Here is an 18,709-nt window from a genome sequence, read left to right as displayed (position 1 = left end):
GATAAAACGCAGCGCTCATCACTGTCACTTTTTACCCAGCCGTCCAATCACAGTGGAGGAGGGGCGGGAGTCGGACTGAACCACACCGACCAACTGTCACAACATTCTTTCTGTTCAACGACATCAAACAGCAGAGCTAACCGAACAACATGGATGAGAAATAAATATTTTGCATGAAACAAATTATCGGCGAAATCAGCTACGTGTAAACTGTGCTGAGGATATTCTGTTTCATAGCAACGAAACGTCTCAACGGAAAAACGCTGTGCTGCCAAAACGCTCTCAAGCGCCCAAAGCACGGCGTCTTCAGCAGAGCGTCTGACGTTTTCAGCGGGCTAAAAACACTTTGGTGGACACACGGTCTAATACCTAATTTAATACCTAAAATAACAATAGATATTATTATTTGTGTTGCATATAAAGATATTTATGCATATTTTGCTAAATGTACACATTCACCTTGTGTAATTAAGTTTTTTTTTCCTTTCTGATGTATAATATTGAATGTTTAAGGGGACCTATTACAAAGTCTTGATTTTGTTTTTGGGCTCTACTAGAACAGGTTTTCATGCCTGAATGTTTAAAAAACACATTGTTTGTCATATTCTCCACAGTTGCGGCTCCTCTCTTCCCAGTCTCTCAGTAACGCTCTGTTTAGTTCCTGTCTCTGAAGCCACTCTTTCTGAAAAGCACAATGTGCTCTGATTGGTCGGCTGGATCAGTGTGTTGTGGTTGTTCAACCTCTTCGAAAGTGTTTGGGAAATGCCAGGCCCATTACCATAGCCACCCGTTTCAACACACCACTAACTAACTAAACCAGGCCTCGTCCCTTATTTTGTGTATGCCTTGGGCGGGAATTATTTAAATGAAGAATAATCCTTTCATGTCTTCCTCCAATTCAGAAACTGATATAGAGTTTCAATTTGGAGTGACTATGCTTTCTAACTTTGCAGACTTTTTTATGCTCAAACAGCAATATTACACACTAAAGAAAGCTGAAAATGTATAAAAAAAAAAAAGTCAGGTTTTAATGCGTCAGGTTCTTGTGCAAATGTGCAAATAGCATATTAAGTATGCAACAGTCATGGCACAAACACACAAAAAAAAACATAGCAAATAAGCATGCTAAATATATAAATATCTACATCTTTTTACTACACACACACACACACACACACACAAAAAAAACCCTGGACATTATGCATAAAAATGGGAACATTGTTTAAAACAGGCGATTTGAGGCCTGAGGAGAACTGAACAGTTCTGAAATTCATTGTTGACGGCGATTCATTTGTTACAAAAGCTGTGCTTTGATGGCGGCTCTCCAGAGGTGATTTGATGAACATTTGAACTTCTGTGAGAGGATTTTAGCACGCTGACAGTGCTGAAGATGTCCCCAAGAGGTTGTCTTTAATTCAACCACTATAAACCACCACTCAAGTACTAACCCCCAGTCTTAAACCTAGTCCCAGACTAAAATGCATGTTTGAGATCTTTCAACTGAAATCAAAGTGCCATTTTTTAGGATGCACACCAGTAAAGTTTTTTTTTATGTTTTTTTAATGTTTATAAAAGCTACTTAAATGCCCTAATTGAACTAAGGCCTAATCGAAGCCCTGTCTGTGAAACCGGGACCAAAAACATACTATTTTTTCATTCAGACTAAACTACTCAACCAGCCTGTCCATGCCTAGTTCTTACCTCTTTCACATGGGTGTGGAAAGCTACTGACATGTCCAGCAAGACCTTTCGCTGCTCCACACGCCTTACAAAGTCCTGGATCCGGTCCTCCAGCTGATGGGCGGCCTGATAGATCTCCTCCGGGTCACACTCGCCCGTCTGGGCCAACTGTTCCGCCGCTTCAAGCAGCTTATCAGCATTAGTGTATGTATTCTGATAAAGAGAAGACACATATGGACTATGATGCTCATGTCAGCCGTTAAGAATATTTCACTTTAAATGCATTTCGGCACTGACTAATACAAACAATATAGTTGCTGAAATAGTTTCTTCTAGTCAGTAGAATGTCTGTTGGGGAGCATCAAAATAAAGTGTTAGGAGATTAAGCAGACAGTCTACTAATACTCTAATGACTGCTGGTTGACATGTTGCAAAGTTACTTATGGTCCGTTCACACCGGACACGAATAGCGCGTCAGGTGCAAGTGATTTCAATGTTAAGTCAATGCAAACGGCTTACGTGCATAAAAAATTCCTGCGGAACGAATGAGGCGTAGAGCACGGCGCGGTAGACGCGAATAAACCTCGTTCGCGCGAATAGGGTGAATTGAGCATCTGCCGCGTTAAGCACGAATGATTTAGTTAGTGCCATTTGTGCATTCACGCGTTTGACGCAAATTCGCGCCTACCACCCAAGTTGGAAAATCTGAACTTCGGCATCAATTCGCGCTGTGTTAACCAATCAGGAGCCTAGCTGCTTGCTCACATGGTGAAGTATCTGGATGCTTCAATAAATTATTTTGTAATACGACTAAATGCCTGGTGTGGTTCTAATGCACAACAAAGCAAATATTTTATCCCTTAAAAGTTTATTTCAATATACAAGACATGTTCATTTTGTATTGAATGTTATTCATTCCATATCTAGATTATATGAAATATTATAATGATGTAACAACAACCAACATACATGTGCATAAGATACCGTTTCTGGATGTGAGAAAAAAAAAAAAAAAAAAAAAAATCACAGGACAGGTTAATACATTTTGGAAGCTGGCTCTATTTATCATCAAAACAAAAATAAATGACAGATTAGGTGGATGAGGGAGAGGGTGATTCTCGCTCTGATGCGGGACAACAGTTCATCAAACTGGGCCGTCATCCAGTGCAGCTCCTCGGGCGAGCAAATGGTGAAACTCGCCAAACGGTTCGCCTCTGAAGAGTCCAGTGGACACAAATACGGCGACGATGATCCCCACGCCGTTATTCTGCTCTCTAGAGCAAATACAGTGCGGTGACTCTCTCGATGAGTGCTCGATCAACATAAAAAAAAATGGCCGCCAACAGGTTTCGATTCTGACGTGCGTGACGCGCATAGATTTCGCTCTAAACTTTTGTTTTTTCACGTGTCAATTTCGCTCTTGACGCGTGAATGGATTCAAAGTGTAACTAGATGCGGTAGGCGAGAATTTGATGCGCTATTCGCGTCTGGTGTAAACGAACAGATATACTTAGATTAGAAGAATGTCTAAAGTGGACCATTAAAAAATAAAGTGTTAAAAAACTGTCTCCCCTGATAAATAACACTAAAGCGAACTTGGAAATGAGGCCCGATTTCCAAAATCCTGAACCAACCCTTTAAGACTTAATTTATGCATGGAACAATTCAGGGAAGCCAGCTCAAATAAAACCTGAGGGGAAGGGGATCTTTCAAAATGGGATTGAATGGCAAACCTGGGCAACTTCCTCGAAGTCTTCATGGCGTTTCTGCAGGGCTCGTGCGCGATGCAGAGACTTCCCCACCCCCGTGTGTTTGCTGAGGAATGCCTCACCGTGGTTCTCAATCCAGTCAAGAACCTACTCGCACAGAGAAAAAAATTCAAATGAATTTGTGAGATAGCGCAGAGCTTTCCAGTCCGTTTTTAAGTGAGAATGTGTCCTGTCAGAAAGGTTTTATGTTAATGGCAGTCAAATCAAGATAGCATGACAGGTGAGACTACAGGGTCCAAGACTGAAAAAAACTATGCATAAAGGTGTCGTTCACAGCCTAGAGCTCTCCCTCTCTGCCTCTCATCGTATCCCCGGAACCACTATTCGGTTTCCATGGCAACACTTTCCCTCAGCCACAGAATTAGCCGTTCTGCATTCTCTCGGTCGAACACCTCGCTGCAGAAAACCACAATCTCTGCACCAATAAACTGGCCCTGAACCTGAAAGCAATGTACAATAGAAAGAAACGCAAAGTGCTACGCTTCGGCAGCGGCTTATCCTAGACTTTAAATTGCATGTGTCTATTTCTGTTTGCGTGTAAACAATTATAATCCCAGAGATCTTCAGCCAAGATGCTGCAGTGTTTTCTCTTTCGTACACTGCTTCGGTGTACTAAAGAGGCAGTGGTAACAGTAATTGTATGTTGAACTAAAGCCTGCCCAGAAGTAAGAATTTGGGAATCTCCAAATAAAAAAATCTTGTGTTTTTGGCTGACACAAGCCAAAAGCACTGGTCGCAAGTACATACAAGAATAAAAAAATAACTATATTAGTCTTTCTTTCCTAGTAGAACCAAGTACAGACTCAATTTGGTGGATGCAACCATAGATATCTATATAAAGGCTAGATATGTCGTCCACGCTGCTGGCCAATGGAGGACGACGTCTGCACCTGGCGGCCATCTTGTCACAGGCAGCTCGCTTACTCGTAACTAGGGTTTGGTATCGAGAATCGAGTATCGATTGGAACCGGGACTAACTTTTCATTTTTCCCGGAATCGTTCAAAAGTTAAAATTTCGATTCCTAGTTTCGATATTCACAGTCCGCCGAGCGGAAGAAGAAACCGCTGAACAACACCAAAGAAGAAGTGTCTTCCGGAAGTGTTGGCATAACCGCGCGAGTCGAACATGAGTAGCTTACGTCGGTGGTCCGAAGTGTGGCTTCACTTTTCTAAAAATAACGAAATCTCGGCAAAATGCTAAATTTGTGACAAAAGGAGTATTTGTGACAGAAGGAGTATTTCCTTCAGAAAGGATTATTTTCTTCAGAAATACCATTGGTTAGCAAGGTTAGCTAAACTTTTTTGACCCTGCCTCTTAAAAGAATCGGAATCGAGAATCGTTAGGAACCGGAATCGAAACAAGGAATCGGAATCAGAATCGTTTAAATTCGAACGATACCCAACCCTACTCGTAACATTGTGTTAATGGTACATGTACTATTTAAATGACCATAACTTGCTCAATTTTCTACCGATTTTCAAACGGTTTGTAGTTAAGACACTGCATACTTATGAATAAAAAGTGTATAAATAAATAATCATCCAGATAATTATAGCCACGTTAATAACGTTTGTAAGAAACCAAACCGTTTGTAAATCCGTCAAGATTTCAACAATATAAGAGTAATTGTGTTCGTGCTGACCACTCATCTTACAGCTTGTCTGTGACAAGATGGCCGCCGGTGATGACGATGGAAACTCCACCGTAACACATCTACCTTTATATACATATCTATGGATGCAACTACTTTCAAGTACCACATGGTCAAAATGGCTTTAGTGTAAACAGAGGGGACAAAAAGTGTCAAATTGTGTGGTGTATAATGAGATTAATATGAATCAGTGACAGAAATATTAACAAGATATAAAAAATATTAAAACGCTATTTACCTTTCTATTATTTACCTTACATTGTTTTCTTTTACAGTATTATATGATATTTGAATTGTTTAAAATGATTGATTACATAGAAAATCTAAAAACATGCAATTTTATTACATTTATTTTGTTAATAATTATATTACATTTATCCCTCTTTGTGTGTGTGTGTGAGAAAATCAGCCAAAAATGTTTCTGTGAAGATAGGATTGTTCACTGTGTAGGAATTACCAAAATTCTAATAAATAAAGACATTAACAAAAATATTATTATATATTATTAAATAAACATTTTATGTTTAAATAACATTACATTTTTTTTAATTAAGGAGTAATATTGTTCAATATGATATTGGTTTTTGTTGTGATATCGAACATTTTTGTGTTAGTGACATGACAGAGTCATTTCAGTTATTCATGCAGACTCTACATCCTTTCTTTGTATCTCCCTCACATCCTTCCATCCCATTATATCATCTCTATGCTTTTTGATTCGTTCCCTCAAGGGTATTATGAAATGCCACGTGCAGCTCTCAGCAGCGCACTTGCACCCATGTGGATCTTGTGGGGTATTTTAAGGTGAATGAGAGTGTGTGTGAGTGTGTTTTACCTGCTGAACATCCTGCTGGAATACACACAGCTGCAGACGTTGGTGCAGCCGGACCTTACGGTGTTGCCAGATGTTCTCCAGCTGTCTCTGGTGATGCAGAACCTCATGGATGATGTCCAAAACATGGTGAACCGCCTTGGAGTAATTGGCAGACGCCGTCAACGAATCAGCGCTGCCGGGGGTCAAAGGGCGCTGAAGTTTGTCCAATAAGGCTTTTCCATCTTGACTCACCTAGCATGAGGGCGGGACAATGATCAGAAAACAATTGTGCAAGCCTATTATAGGCTACTAAAATGAATTTGTATTGTTATCTGCAAAGTAACTCTTAATAGCAATGAGCGTTTTATAATAAATATAATTAGATAAAATTGCCACTTTAGACATGCCTGTAATTGCTATAATGTGCTAGTGCAATTTACTTTGGGATCAGTTCCCTTAAACGGCTTTTTAAAGTGCCTTGCAATTTAGTGATTTGGAGACGCACGGCTCTGTACCTCAGAGTAGGCAGCGGTGATGTGTTCATACAGGCCTTGGTGATGGTGGATGGCGTCCTCCAGGTCCTGTAGCTCAGAGGGCAGGTCCACTTCCCCACACGCTTTACACCATGAGTCCACGTTACTCATGTACTGCAGAAAGACAGGTATACACACATTTACAACAGAAAAATACAACAATTACATACAATATGAAGAACAAAGCAATTTCTATATTGAACATACATTCTTTTATGTTATGTCAATATAGACCTCTGACATCAAAGGAACTAGAGTGAATTAAAACTAATAATAAGGGCAAACGCAGGACATGATCAGAGACATGCTTTCTATGCTGAATATCAATTCGTCTTTCATCTCATCCCACTCTTTCTCAGAGATCAAGAGAGACTGAGAGTCTGGTACCTCAACTCAAACTGAATCTCATGCATGAGGACGGCCCAGACCAGGCTGCCTCCAGATTGGCAGTTGTGCTGATGCGCAAAGGAATAAAAAAGTCTGGAAAAAAGATTGTTGTTGATACAGCCTCTCTATGAAAACACAGCATGTGTGAGAGGAATATTTTATTCACCTGTCCTCTCTAAAGCAGTCTCTCAAATATCACGCTTTTCCCACATTTTTACAAGCATGTTTTTTCCTGCCTTCCGAAAGATAAAAGTGAATATTTACAATGCGATTAAAACGGATTATTACGGAGCCCCCTTAGTCTCACTTTGGCAAAAAAAATTAATTGATACTATCTCGTGGCCTCAAGATACTAACTCGTAGCCTCAAGATACTAACTCGTGGCCTCAAGATACTAACTCGTGGCCTCAAGATAGCAACTCGTGGCCTCAAGATACTAACTCGTGGCCTCAAGATACTATCTCGTGGCCTCAAGATAGTAACTCGTGGCCTCAAGATACTAACTCGTGGCCTCAAGATACTAACTCGTAGCCTCAAGATACTAACTCGTGGCCTCAAGATACTAACTCGTGGCCTCAAGATAGCAACTCGTGGCCTCAAGATAGCAACTCGTGGCCTCAAGATACTAACTCGTGGCCTCAAGATACTATCTCGTGGCCTCAAGATAGTAACTCGTGGCCTCAAGATACTAACTCGTGGCCTCAAGATAGCAACTCGTGGCCTCAAGATAGTAACTCGTGGCCTCAAGATACTAACTCGTGGCCTCAAGATAGCAACTCGTGGCCTCAAGATACTAACTCGTGGCCTCAAGATACTAACTCGTGGCCTCAAGATACTAACTCGTGGCCTCAAGATACTAACTCGTGACTTCAAGATACTAACTCGTGGTGTCAAGATACTATCTCGTGGCCTCAAGATACTAACTCGTGGCCTCAAGATACTAACTCGTGGCCTCAAGATATCTTGAGGCCATGAGTTAGTATATTGAGGCCACGAGATAGTGGACGAGTGTGTTGTGATTGGTCAACCGTTTCGAGCGTGTTTGGGAAATGTCCTGCTCCTTACCCTAACAACCAGTTTTAACACACTACTAACTAACTCAACCAGTCCCCGCCCCTTTATTCTGTGTATGCCTTGGGAGGGCATTATTTAAATGAGGAATTTTGTTTGCGTTTCATACTTTTTCTAATTATGAAAAATCACATCTTCTACAGTCTAATCATTTCACAACTCGTATACATACACTGATCTCTCCGGCGAGCTCTAACTGGTATCAGTGATCATTACAAGATGTAGCAGTGTTCTCTCTGACCTGGTCACATTTCTGGTGGAAAGTAGCAGACATCTCCAGAAGAGCGCTCCTCTCGTCCAGCGCAGCAGCGAAGGCCTTCCACTCCTGCTCCAGCTGACCTGAGATCTGCTTGATCTGCTGGGACGCATAATGGCCCGCCTCCAGCAGACGGTTCCCCACCGACATGATGCGGTTAATGTTTACGTAAACATTCTGCGGGACAAAAACATTTTCACTATCAGCGGAAAATCATCATAGTCCAATAAAAGCTTTTATTGACACCAGGCTAAGCAAACGACTCGTTTTTCAAAGTGGGGAACTATGACGTCAAAGAGGATAAAACATCACCCCCGTAGAAGAAGATCAACGCCTACTTCACCACGGCCGGTTTAGCCCCGCCCACCAATTCGTGCATTACACGCATAGCTAAATAACATAAGCCTACCTCGTGATGACAAACCGGATCGAGAGTGAAACTCATTATAATATCTAAAACTGTTATCCACTCACAGCAGTGGGCGTTTACTTCCATGTCTTCATTGCGAGACGCCCATAAAAAACGAGCGTTTTTGAGCTAGGCTCAAAACTAGGGTAGAAAATAGCCTATTACTTATTCATTTTGATGTTTTTGAATGTAAAAACCAAGCGAGCGTCATAAGTTGACCTCAGACAACAATATAAAAAAAATTTAAAAGCCAGTTCATGACCCCTTTAAAAAAATATTCAAATAGAAAACAGTAAATTGGAATAATATTTCACAATATTACTGTTTTTCTGATGAAATGAATGAAGCCTCTGAGAGAATAAAAGACTTCTATCAAAAACATTAAAAACACTTGTAATCAGGGAAAACAAAATGAGCGAGGAACCATTATTCACACTGTTACTGATGGCTTATAACACAATCATTAAACTTTTACATCAATAGTTGAAGACTTACCACGGCTCAATACGCCTACATCCACTTTCTGCCTCTTTAAACAGGAAGTGATCAATACTTCTCCCTTCAGTAATGGGGATTTTAAAAGGACGCCCCTAACAGAGCTCACAGCTGGTGGGTGAACACCCAAACAGGAAACACTTAGGTGGATAGCGGTCTATGCTTCATCTCTGATTATATGATGAGTCACCATTCACTCAATAAAGAATCGGCTCTTACATTGTCAAACGCAAGCCATTACGCAGCTTAAATGGAAGAAAAATACTAGTTTAGTCAGTGTGCGTAAGGGTTTTTGCCGTGGGAACATTACAAGATACAGGATGTACGTAGTGACCCGAGTTTCCAATAGAAAAAAATGGTGGTTTCGTTTTACGGACATTTTGATGATATGCCGGTCAAATATCGCCTCTTAATTAGACAAGTTGAGGAAAACTGGAGGCAGGCTACGTAACTTTAAAAAATGACATAATCAGGCCTTATAGAATACAACAAGTTGTTATTCGCCTAACTTTCAAATAGACAAAAAAAAAAAAAAAAACATGGATCTCCGATTGGCGTAAATCAACACCAATTGTTTTTTACTATGGTTTCACACACATTCACTTTTTGAAACAGTGAGGCACAGAATGTACCTATACAAATAAATAAAACATCTCCAGTTGACTAGCAAATCATTCATTTAGTTTACTATTAAATTAGAGATATAGCGCTAAAATCTGTTGCTTTTGAAATCAAGCTGAGCGCTCGTGTCCGCTGCTATGGACGAAGTGAGCCAGTTGCGCAATCTTCACCCAATCTATCGCCGTTGTGGAGACTCTCTATTCATTCCGGTGAAATCACAAAATAAAATGCACACAAACGTGTCCCTGCTTGATATAGGCTATAACCACTGATGAACATAGGCTTTTCAGTTTTGATGAGAGTAACCGTAGCCTACGAGTGCGCGGATTAAAACCACTGATCTATATAATGAGATGTTACTGATTCGCCATCGTCCGTCGTATGTTTCGTATTATTTGAAATGTCTACACGTGCGACTGGTACAAGTGTCCTATTTCTAAATATAATAAGAGTTTTTAGATAACATACACACAAAGGAGGGTGGATGGGTAAACCCTGTTTTAAATTTCCTCTTTGTTCTAGAACGTTTGATGGTTTGCTTTGATTATATCTTTCAATTATTATGAAATTGTAATAATAGATTTATCTGACAATAAATTGTCATATTTAATTTTTCTAACAGACTTTGACTTTATTTTTATTAGAGTTAAAAGGAATAGTCAAACATTCACATATATTTAATGCTGCACAGATATCATTGAAAAACCTTTTCATTTAATAGTCAGATGAAATAACGAGTTAATTAGATAAAATGTATTGCATTTAATAAAAAATCCCTTTGCCACAAGAAAAGATGGAACACGCAGGAGACCTTCAACTCTAATCGAATACCGCCATTGAATCGAATTAGACGGCCTTACAACACAAACCCTAATAATCTGTTTGAAATCGGACTAGCGAAAAAACAACAACAAAAAAACACACGTAACCAACTGGAAGGAATTGGCCATATCCGATGGACATTTCCGCTTAACAGGACACTGTAAGTAAATACTTGATTGGATTGAAACCTGAAACTGGAAATTCTGTGCATGTGTGCACTGATGTAAAAAAAAAAAAAAATTGCAGAATGATGCAAGGAACGAGATGATGTTGATTATAGTGTAATAAATGACTGCCGTGTCAATCTAAAATTCTCATTCCACCCATCGTCTATGAAGTTGCAAAGGAGGATGTTTTCCCAGAAGTCCTTGCTTTGGACTCTCATCCACAGATGTCTTGTTTTGGGCGCGGGAAGGGGCAAAATTTTTATGGCTTGATAAATATAAGCAGCACGGCACAAAGCTTCACGTGCTCGTCATCTCCAAATCAGGACCCTGAATATATCAATATTAAGCCTGCTTTTTAAAACAGGGGAAACACTGTATAACACTGTAACATTATATATTAAAACAGGGGAAACACTGTATATATGGAGTGTGTGTGCATGTCAGAAGATCAATCTTCTCACCATGCAGTTCATGGCGAAGTGGTTGTGCTGGGTTTGCAGCTCCATGGCGTGGGGGTGGTTGTTGCCTATCTCAGTGTATCCAGCCAGAAACAGCCCTTTGTTGTGCATGATCCAGTCAAACATCTGCAGAGATACAACAATCACACACACATCAGGCACACATCTAACTAGAACATGGTTTAGTGTACGTGTGTTTGTAATACAAGATATCCCATCGGGTGCGTATATGAACATGTGCATCGTTGTGTATATACAGCTGAAATAGATAAAAATAGAAAAATCATAAAAATGACCCATTTCTCAGGAGCAAAGAATAGCTGCTGGTTTCCTAGCAACATGCAAATCTTCCACCCACAATGAGAAACATTGATACGAATTAGTAAGAACTTCTGTAAATATGTGCACAGATCCAGATTAAAACACAGGGTTTGCACCATCTAGGGAGCCTTGGCAAACCTGGAGTGGGCCTTTAAATATTGTGTTGAATATCGGGAGGCCGAGAGTCAAAAAAGTTGAGAACCACTGATTTAGAGGATATCCCACCACCGGTTAGCTGAATGACAACATTTATGTTATTATATCAATTGAGAAAATATTTTTCACTTTACCCAACCCTAAAATGAAATCAAATAAGAGGACAAAAAAAAAATGTATAATAATAATAAATAATATATAAATATTAGAAAAAAATATTTAAAATATATATTATAATATAAAATAAATTAATAATATTAAACAAAATATTATATTTAAAATTTTAAATCTATAATAATGTAAAAAATAAATAAAATAATAAATAATAAAAAAATAAAATGTTGTTTGTCAACGATGTAATTTTTGTGTTCGGATTTACCTCTCTAATAAAGGTTCGTCTCTTGTATTTATGCATGCATCATGTGAAAGTTACACGGGCTAGAAACGTTAGTAAGTGATTCGATCATGTAGAGGTGTAACAATATATCGTGTCACGATATATTGCAATACGTATCGTGGATAGCGACAATATGTATCATGGATATTCCCCCCAAAATAAAAAGTAATGTGTGAGAAAAAAATTAAGTTTTTAGAGTTTTAGTGCAAGTACTACATTAAACTACAATATATAATGTTGATTATAATGTATAACGCAATGGGGGAATATTTGTGAGTCCTGATGATGCCAAATGTCTCATGCTACCTGATATTTATTTTAAATATTTCTAATCAATGAAAGCCTGCAAGCATATTCCTCTAAAATTATTCTGTATTTTCAGCTTCACAATCATGAATATTGTTTTTCTGGTGTCACCAAGTCCAAGCCTATTCATTCAAACCCACAATGTACTATCAAATTTAGCATTTTAAATCAACAGTACATTTTTTGTTAACCTTTTACCATATGTTTTAAAGTAGCGCAATAATATTGTATCGTGAGTATGTATCGAATAGTGACATGAGTTTATCATTACACCCCTACTATCACGCTAATATAATGTTAATGTGTATCATCTGTGTGTCTTTTTTGACTGATTGAATTGCCTTGCCCAATTCGTTTCCATTGTGAGTGCCTTACTTTGAAAAAAAAAGCTTTTTCTGTGGGATGACTGAAAAACAGAAAAATACAATATACAATACAATAAATGGCCGTGCATCTGTGGATCTCACCTTTTCAGCATCCTGCTCAAACAGCCTGAGCTGGAAGCACTGGTCCAACTGCAGCTTGCGCACGTGCCAGGCCTGGTGCAGGTTCTGCCGGGTGCTGTGAAGTTTCTCCAGCAGGGCTGAGATGCGGGGCAGAAGGCCCTGGGTGTCAGCGTTGGGCTGCCCTTGCCCTTCCCTCTGCCCGGGTGGCACAGGCACAGTTCGGTTAGCGTAGCTCTCGCTGCTCTGAATCTTCTGCAGGAGCCTCTGGCCCTCGCTGTCCACCTCCTCCATGGGAGCCTTCATCACCCTCTTCTTCAGGGCCGCGTGCTCCTCGATCATGCGCCGGGCTCCCTCCAGGTCCTGCGGGAAGTCTTTGCGTGTGACAGTTTCTTGCATCTCCTCCAGGCGGGCTAGCAGGTGCCGAGCGTTGCCTGTGAAGTCTTCGAAGGCCACGCGGATCTCGATCCACTCTTCATGGTTGTAGTCCAGGCTGCCCTCGAAGTCGGGCGTCAACTGGGACGGGTCCACCACCTTCGATAAGCCCTCCAGGGAAACCATTGTGGTCTGAAGGTGGGCGTGATGGAAGGATGAAAAGAACAGAAAATGGACATTGAGCGCAGAGAAAAAGGAATATGAAAGTGAATCAATATGCACAATATGACTTCCTTATGCCCTAAATCCTATGTGAACGATGCAGCCGTTCCAGGCTCTGTTAATGACCAGCAAGGTGGAACAGCTATTTTTAACCGGGGGCATAAATCTAATTTCATACAGCCACTCCGGGACCGCCTGAGGTCCAAACTACCTAGAGACAGACAGACTCCCAGCATGAAGCCTGAGGGCGTCAGAAAGAGCGATATCAACAACACTTCCAGCACTGAAGTAATACAAACCAGCAGCTCTGAGCAACTGAAGAGCCTCGGGTAATATGTAGATCTGTGTACAAATGTATATGCATGCATGCTCTGAGTAAGCATCAAGAGTCTGGCAATAAATCTACATGGAACTTGAAACTGTGGCAAAACTCAAACACATCCTATCACAACATAATTGATGTTTAATATTAATATATATATATATATATATATATATATATATATATATATATATTACCAATGAGATTTACCCAACATAAACGACCAATCACACCAAGAACTATAACACAAATTATATTAGTAAAATGATTCTCAAAGTGAATCCATTGATACGGATCATATGCGTAGTTAACGTCCTTGATGTGAACGCAACAGAAAAAAAAAACAATCTATAAAATGTCCTTTAAATTCTTCAGCATTTGCATAATATTTGATTAAATATGACTGCCCCATTTACTTTAAAATTTGTATTACATATTTACACAATTATATATTTTAGCAGCTTAATTGTTTACATGATAAATTTGTTCTGTTTCTAAATATTTACATAGAGTAAAAAAAGTTACTGTCTCTTTAAGAACAGCGTTTCATCATGAGTCTCACTGTTGAGCGCAAATAAATATATTAATTTTTGTAAATATTAGTGGATTGTTTTTGATTCACAGTTGAGAACTGACAATAAAGAACAAAATATACTGTATATATATATGAAAAAAAAAACAGGTGTGGATTTTATCATTAGACACAAACTAACCAAATGTAATTGACACAGAAAAGGTATAATTTCACATCTACTAGGACAATTTGTGTAGAAAAACTTGATAAAGAGACTTGATGTGTTAAGTATGTTATTGTGGCATTTATTATTAATTAAATATATCTAATTTTATGGTTAGATTTATTATTAATTATACATTTTTAATGCTATCATTGTATTATTTAAAAAAATGTTTCTATAGAAACAGAACTTATTTTATTTCAGCTTTTTGCTAATTAACAATTTTTTTTAATTCATTTCAGATTCAGTTGACACGGATGCACAAGTAACACAATTAACAATGACTCAACTAAAAAAAAAAACATCCATCCATTAATTTCTGATCACATTAGTCTGCTCTACCTAAGAGGACAAAAAGTAGTGTGTTATTCTTTCTACAGATGAATAGATACAACAGAAAAAACAGAAAAAAAAAAGAAAATCAAATGTGCGCGAGTAGGCTGGTCAAAGCCGTGAAAGAGGAGAGAGTGGAGGAGTGTGTCTCTTTTGTGAATTCAAGGTAAATGCAGTCTAAACCTATTGATCAATTCAATTCCTGCCGTCACACAGGCATCGGCACTCTTTCACACTCACACACACACACACACACACACACACACACACACACACACACACACACCAACACGGGCACGCTGCCCATTTGTCTATTAACCACAATGAGAATAATGCAAGTTATGGAGTGCATTTGCTTTTTTTTTTCTTCTGCTCATATTTTGTTGTTGGGAAATTGTGAGAAATGTGGTATGTCATGAGCAGTGGGCGAGATGAGAGCTTGCAGCCGTTCCTATGACAAATTCCTTGACCCTGCCCACCAGAAACATCTCATCATGTGTTGTGCTCAACACTTGTTTGGACTTACATGGACCACCAGATGGCAGGGAGTGCTTCTGATCCTCCCAAAGAAATGCATGCACAATTTCTCAGTGTTGTGAGGTAAGAAAAGTGGTCACAATGGGGCAGAAGGGGCAATTGGGGAATTTATATGCGAGTGACACCAGCATGTTGATCTGTGATTGGATAAAAAGGATCTAAACGGCAGATGCATGGGAATATATCACCTCCATTTAGCAGATGTAAATCAATGTTATTTTAGTATTATTTATATTATAGTATTTATTCATTTTAAATTAGCTTCATATTAAAGTTTCAGTAATTGTAATTTTTATTAGTTTTTGTTCTTATTTATTTATTTTGATTTTTATATCCGTTTTAGTAATTTTAGTAATTCAACTCATTAGTAATTCATCTTATTTTATGATTAGTCAGTTAATCTAATGATTATTTTTACGATTAGTCGGTTAATCTCGTTTGTTTTTTTTACGATTAGTCTGTTAATCTATCGCTTACTATTATTATTAGTCAGTTAATCTATCGCTTACTTTTACGATTAGTTGGTTAATCTATCACTTTTACGATTAGTTGGTTAGTATATCGCTTGCTATTTCGATTAGTCTGTTAATCTATCGATTACTTTTACTATCAGTTAATCTAATGATTATTTTTACGATTAGTTGGTTAATCTCATTTGTTTTTTGCGATTAGTTAATCTATCGCTTACTATTACGATTAGTCAATTAATCTATCGCTTACTTTTATGATTAGTTGGTTAATCTACTTTTACGATTAGTTGGTTAGTATATCGTTTGCTATTACGATTAGTCAGTTAATCTATCGCTTACTATTACGATCAGTTGGTTAATCTATCGCTTACTATTACGATTAGTTGGTTAATCTATCGCTTACTATTACGATTAGTTGGTTAATCTATCGTTTGCTATTACGATTAGTCTGTTAATCTATCGCTTACTATTACGATCAGTTGGTTAATCTATCGCTTACTATTACGATCAGTTGGTTAATCTATTGCTTACTATTACGATTAGTTGGTTAATCTATCACTTACTTTTACGATTAGTTGGTTAATCTATCGCTTGCTATTACGATTAGTCTGTTAATCTATCGCTTACTATTATTATTAGTCAGTTAATCTATCGCTTACTTTTACGATTAGTTGGTTAATCTATCACTTTTACGATTAGTTGGTTAGTATATCGCTTGCTATTTCGATTAGTCTGTTAATCTATCGATTACTTTTACTATCAGTTAATCTAATGATTATTTTTACGATTAGTTGGTTAATCTCATTTGTTTTTTGCGATTAGTTAATCTATCGCTTACTATTACGATTAGTCAATTAATCTATCGCTTACTTTTATGATTAGTTGGTTAATCTACTTTTACGATTAGTTGGTTAGTATATCGTTTGCTATTACGATTAGTCAGTTAATCTATCGCTTACTATTACGATCAGTTGGTTAATCTATCGCTTACTATTACGATTAGTTGGTTAATCTATCGCTTACTATTACGATTAGTTGGTTAATCTATCGTTTGCTATTACGATTAGTCTGTTAATCTATCGCTTACTATTACGATCAGTTGGTTAATCTATCGCTTACTATTACGATCAGTTGGTTAATCTATTGCTTACTATTACGATTAGTTGGTTAATCTATCACTTACTTTTACGATTAGTTGGTTAATCTATCGCTTGCTATTACAATTAGTCAGTTAATCTATCGCTTACTATTACAATTAGTCAGTTAATCTATCGCTTACTGTTACAATTAGTTGGTATATCTGTCGCTTACTATTATGATTAGTTGGTTAATCTATCGCTTACTGTTACGATTAGTTGGTAAATCTATCGCTTACTATTAAAATTAGTTGGTTAATCTATCGCTTACTATTACGATTAGTTGGTAAATCTATCGCTTGCTAATACAATTAGTCAGTTAATCTATCGCTTACTGTTACAATTAGTCGGTAAATCTGTCGCTTACTATTATGATTAGTTGGTTAATCTATCGCTTACTATTACGATTAGTTGGTTAATCTATCTAATACTTTTACGATTAGTTGGTTGACCTATCGCTTTTACGGTTGGCCGGTTAACCTATCGATTACTATTACGATTAGTCAGTTAATCTATCGCTTACCTTTATGGTTAGTCGGTTAACCTATCGATTACTTTTAAGATTAGTTGGATAATCTATCACTTACTTTTACGATTAGTTGGTTAATCGATCGCTTACCTTTGCGGTTAGTCGGTAAACCTATATCACTTTTGCAATTAGTTTGCTAATCTATTGCTTACTTTTACAGTTGGTCAGTTAATCAATTAATTATTTTTATGATTTACCTATTATTATTTTCAGATTAGTCAATTAATCCTTTAGTTAACCTAACAATAAATAATAATAGTAACTTCTGCCATTAATCTTTGAACGTTTTATACATTTACACTTTACAAACAAAACAAAAAAACAACAACATAAAAAGAAATATAAGGCATCTATCTATCAGTAATCCAAATGTGATTTGACAGCATTTGCTTGGAGGTCTATATATAGAAAATAGTCTTGAAATATTTTGTACATTTGGCAGATTAAAGTATCTGCTTAAACATCTGTAAGAACAAGCAATCAACAGCGCATTATTAAACAAATAGTCCAATCGAGGAGTGAGTTTATCCATCATTTTAAACAACCAATAAAGACTTTAAAATCTTTTTAACTGAGTGCAGACTGCAGAGAGTATGTTACTATTCATTTTAAAAGAGACTTAGCAGATTTATCAACAATAAATCGCTTAGCCAACAACTCTTCAAAGCTGAGAAAAGTTTAAGTTAATGCAAATGAGCAGCAAAGTGATGCGACGACAACCGAGAGAAGTGAAGATAGCGGAGCTTGTTTATTACATGATGCGGTTTACATACAAATGCCCTTCCCAGCAGGATGTTCAGTCTTTAGCAGAAACATGAAGTCCAATTTATTTTTGCAAGCAAAGATCCCACTTGTGATCATATTTTCAAAAGCAAAGCACAACCAGATCTGCATCATATTAATACCAATAGGACATCCAGCAATAGTAATGGCTTTTGTCAACAAATAGTAAAGCGAGTGTTACTGGACACGAGCGGTGCGATGCGACAACAGACAATCAGTAATGTTGTCTACACTGGATCCCGACAATGAACTGATGCCTCGTCCTATTTATGATGAACTTCTTCGAGCACAAGCGACACTTCTCATAAGATGGACAAATGGATATGCAACGGTCACTTTGTCGCATTCAGTGTAGACACGGTGTCAGTGTGAAAAGGCCTTTATGAATTCAAAATGATTCTAACTACTTGTACTGAAAAGCTCCGACTTCTCCCATTAGACCATTGTGGCCTTGTGTAAAAACAGCCTAGATGTTAGTGGCTTCTATTGTTAAAGGTAATTATTTGGC

General features: G+C 37.9%; 1 protein-coding gene across 12 annotated transcripts in view; it reads right to left on the bottom strand.

Moving 5' to 3' along the window:
• Nucleotides 1-18,709, bottom strand: part of trioa (trio Rho guanine nucleotide exchange factor a) — a 130,671-nt gene that overhangs the window by 48,746 nt on the left and 63,216 nt on the right. For all 12 annotated transcript variants that reach the window (XM_089123116.1, XM_089123120.1, XM_089123117.1 and 9 more), the window contains 7 exons: nucleotides 12,782-13,324; nucleotides 11,138-11,260; nucleotides 8,148-8,339; nucleotides 6,431-6,562; nucleotides 5,937-6,167; nucleotides 3,414-3,536; nucleotides 1,702-1,893 (listed from right to left, as the gene is read on the bottom strand). In XM_089123116.1, coding sequence (XP_088979242.1) covers nucleotides 1,702-1,893; nucleotides 3,414-3,536; nucleotides 5,937-6,167; nucleotides 6,431-6,562; nucleotides 8,148-8,339; nucleotides 11,138-11,260; nucleotides 12,782-13,324 — 1,536 coding nt within the window. The remainder of the gene's footprint in view (nucleotides 1-1,701; nucleotides 1,894-3,413; nucleotides 3,537-5,936; nucleotides 6,168-6,430; nucleotides 6,563-8,147; nucleotides 8,340-11,137; nucleotides 11,261-12,781; nucleotides 13,325-18,709) is intronic.

The sequence above is a fragment of the Pimephales promelas genome, chromosome 18 (genome assembly GCF_988280905.1).
Source record: "Pimephales promelas chromosome 18, fPimPro1.hap1.1, whole genome shotgun sequence".
Taxonomy (NCBI): domain Eukaryota; kingdom Metazoa; phylum Chordata; class Actinopteri; order Cypriniformes; family Leuciscidae; genus Pimephales; species Pimephales promelas.
Note: the sequence above shows the minus strand (reverse complement) of the source record. Positions and strands in the feature narration are given on the sequence as shown.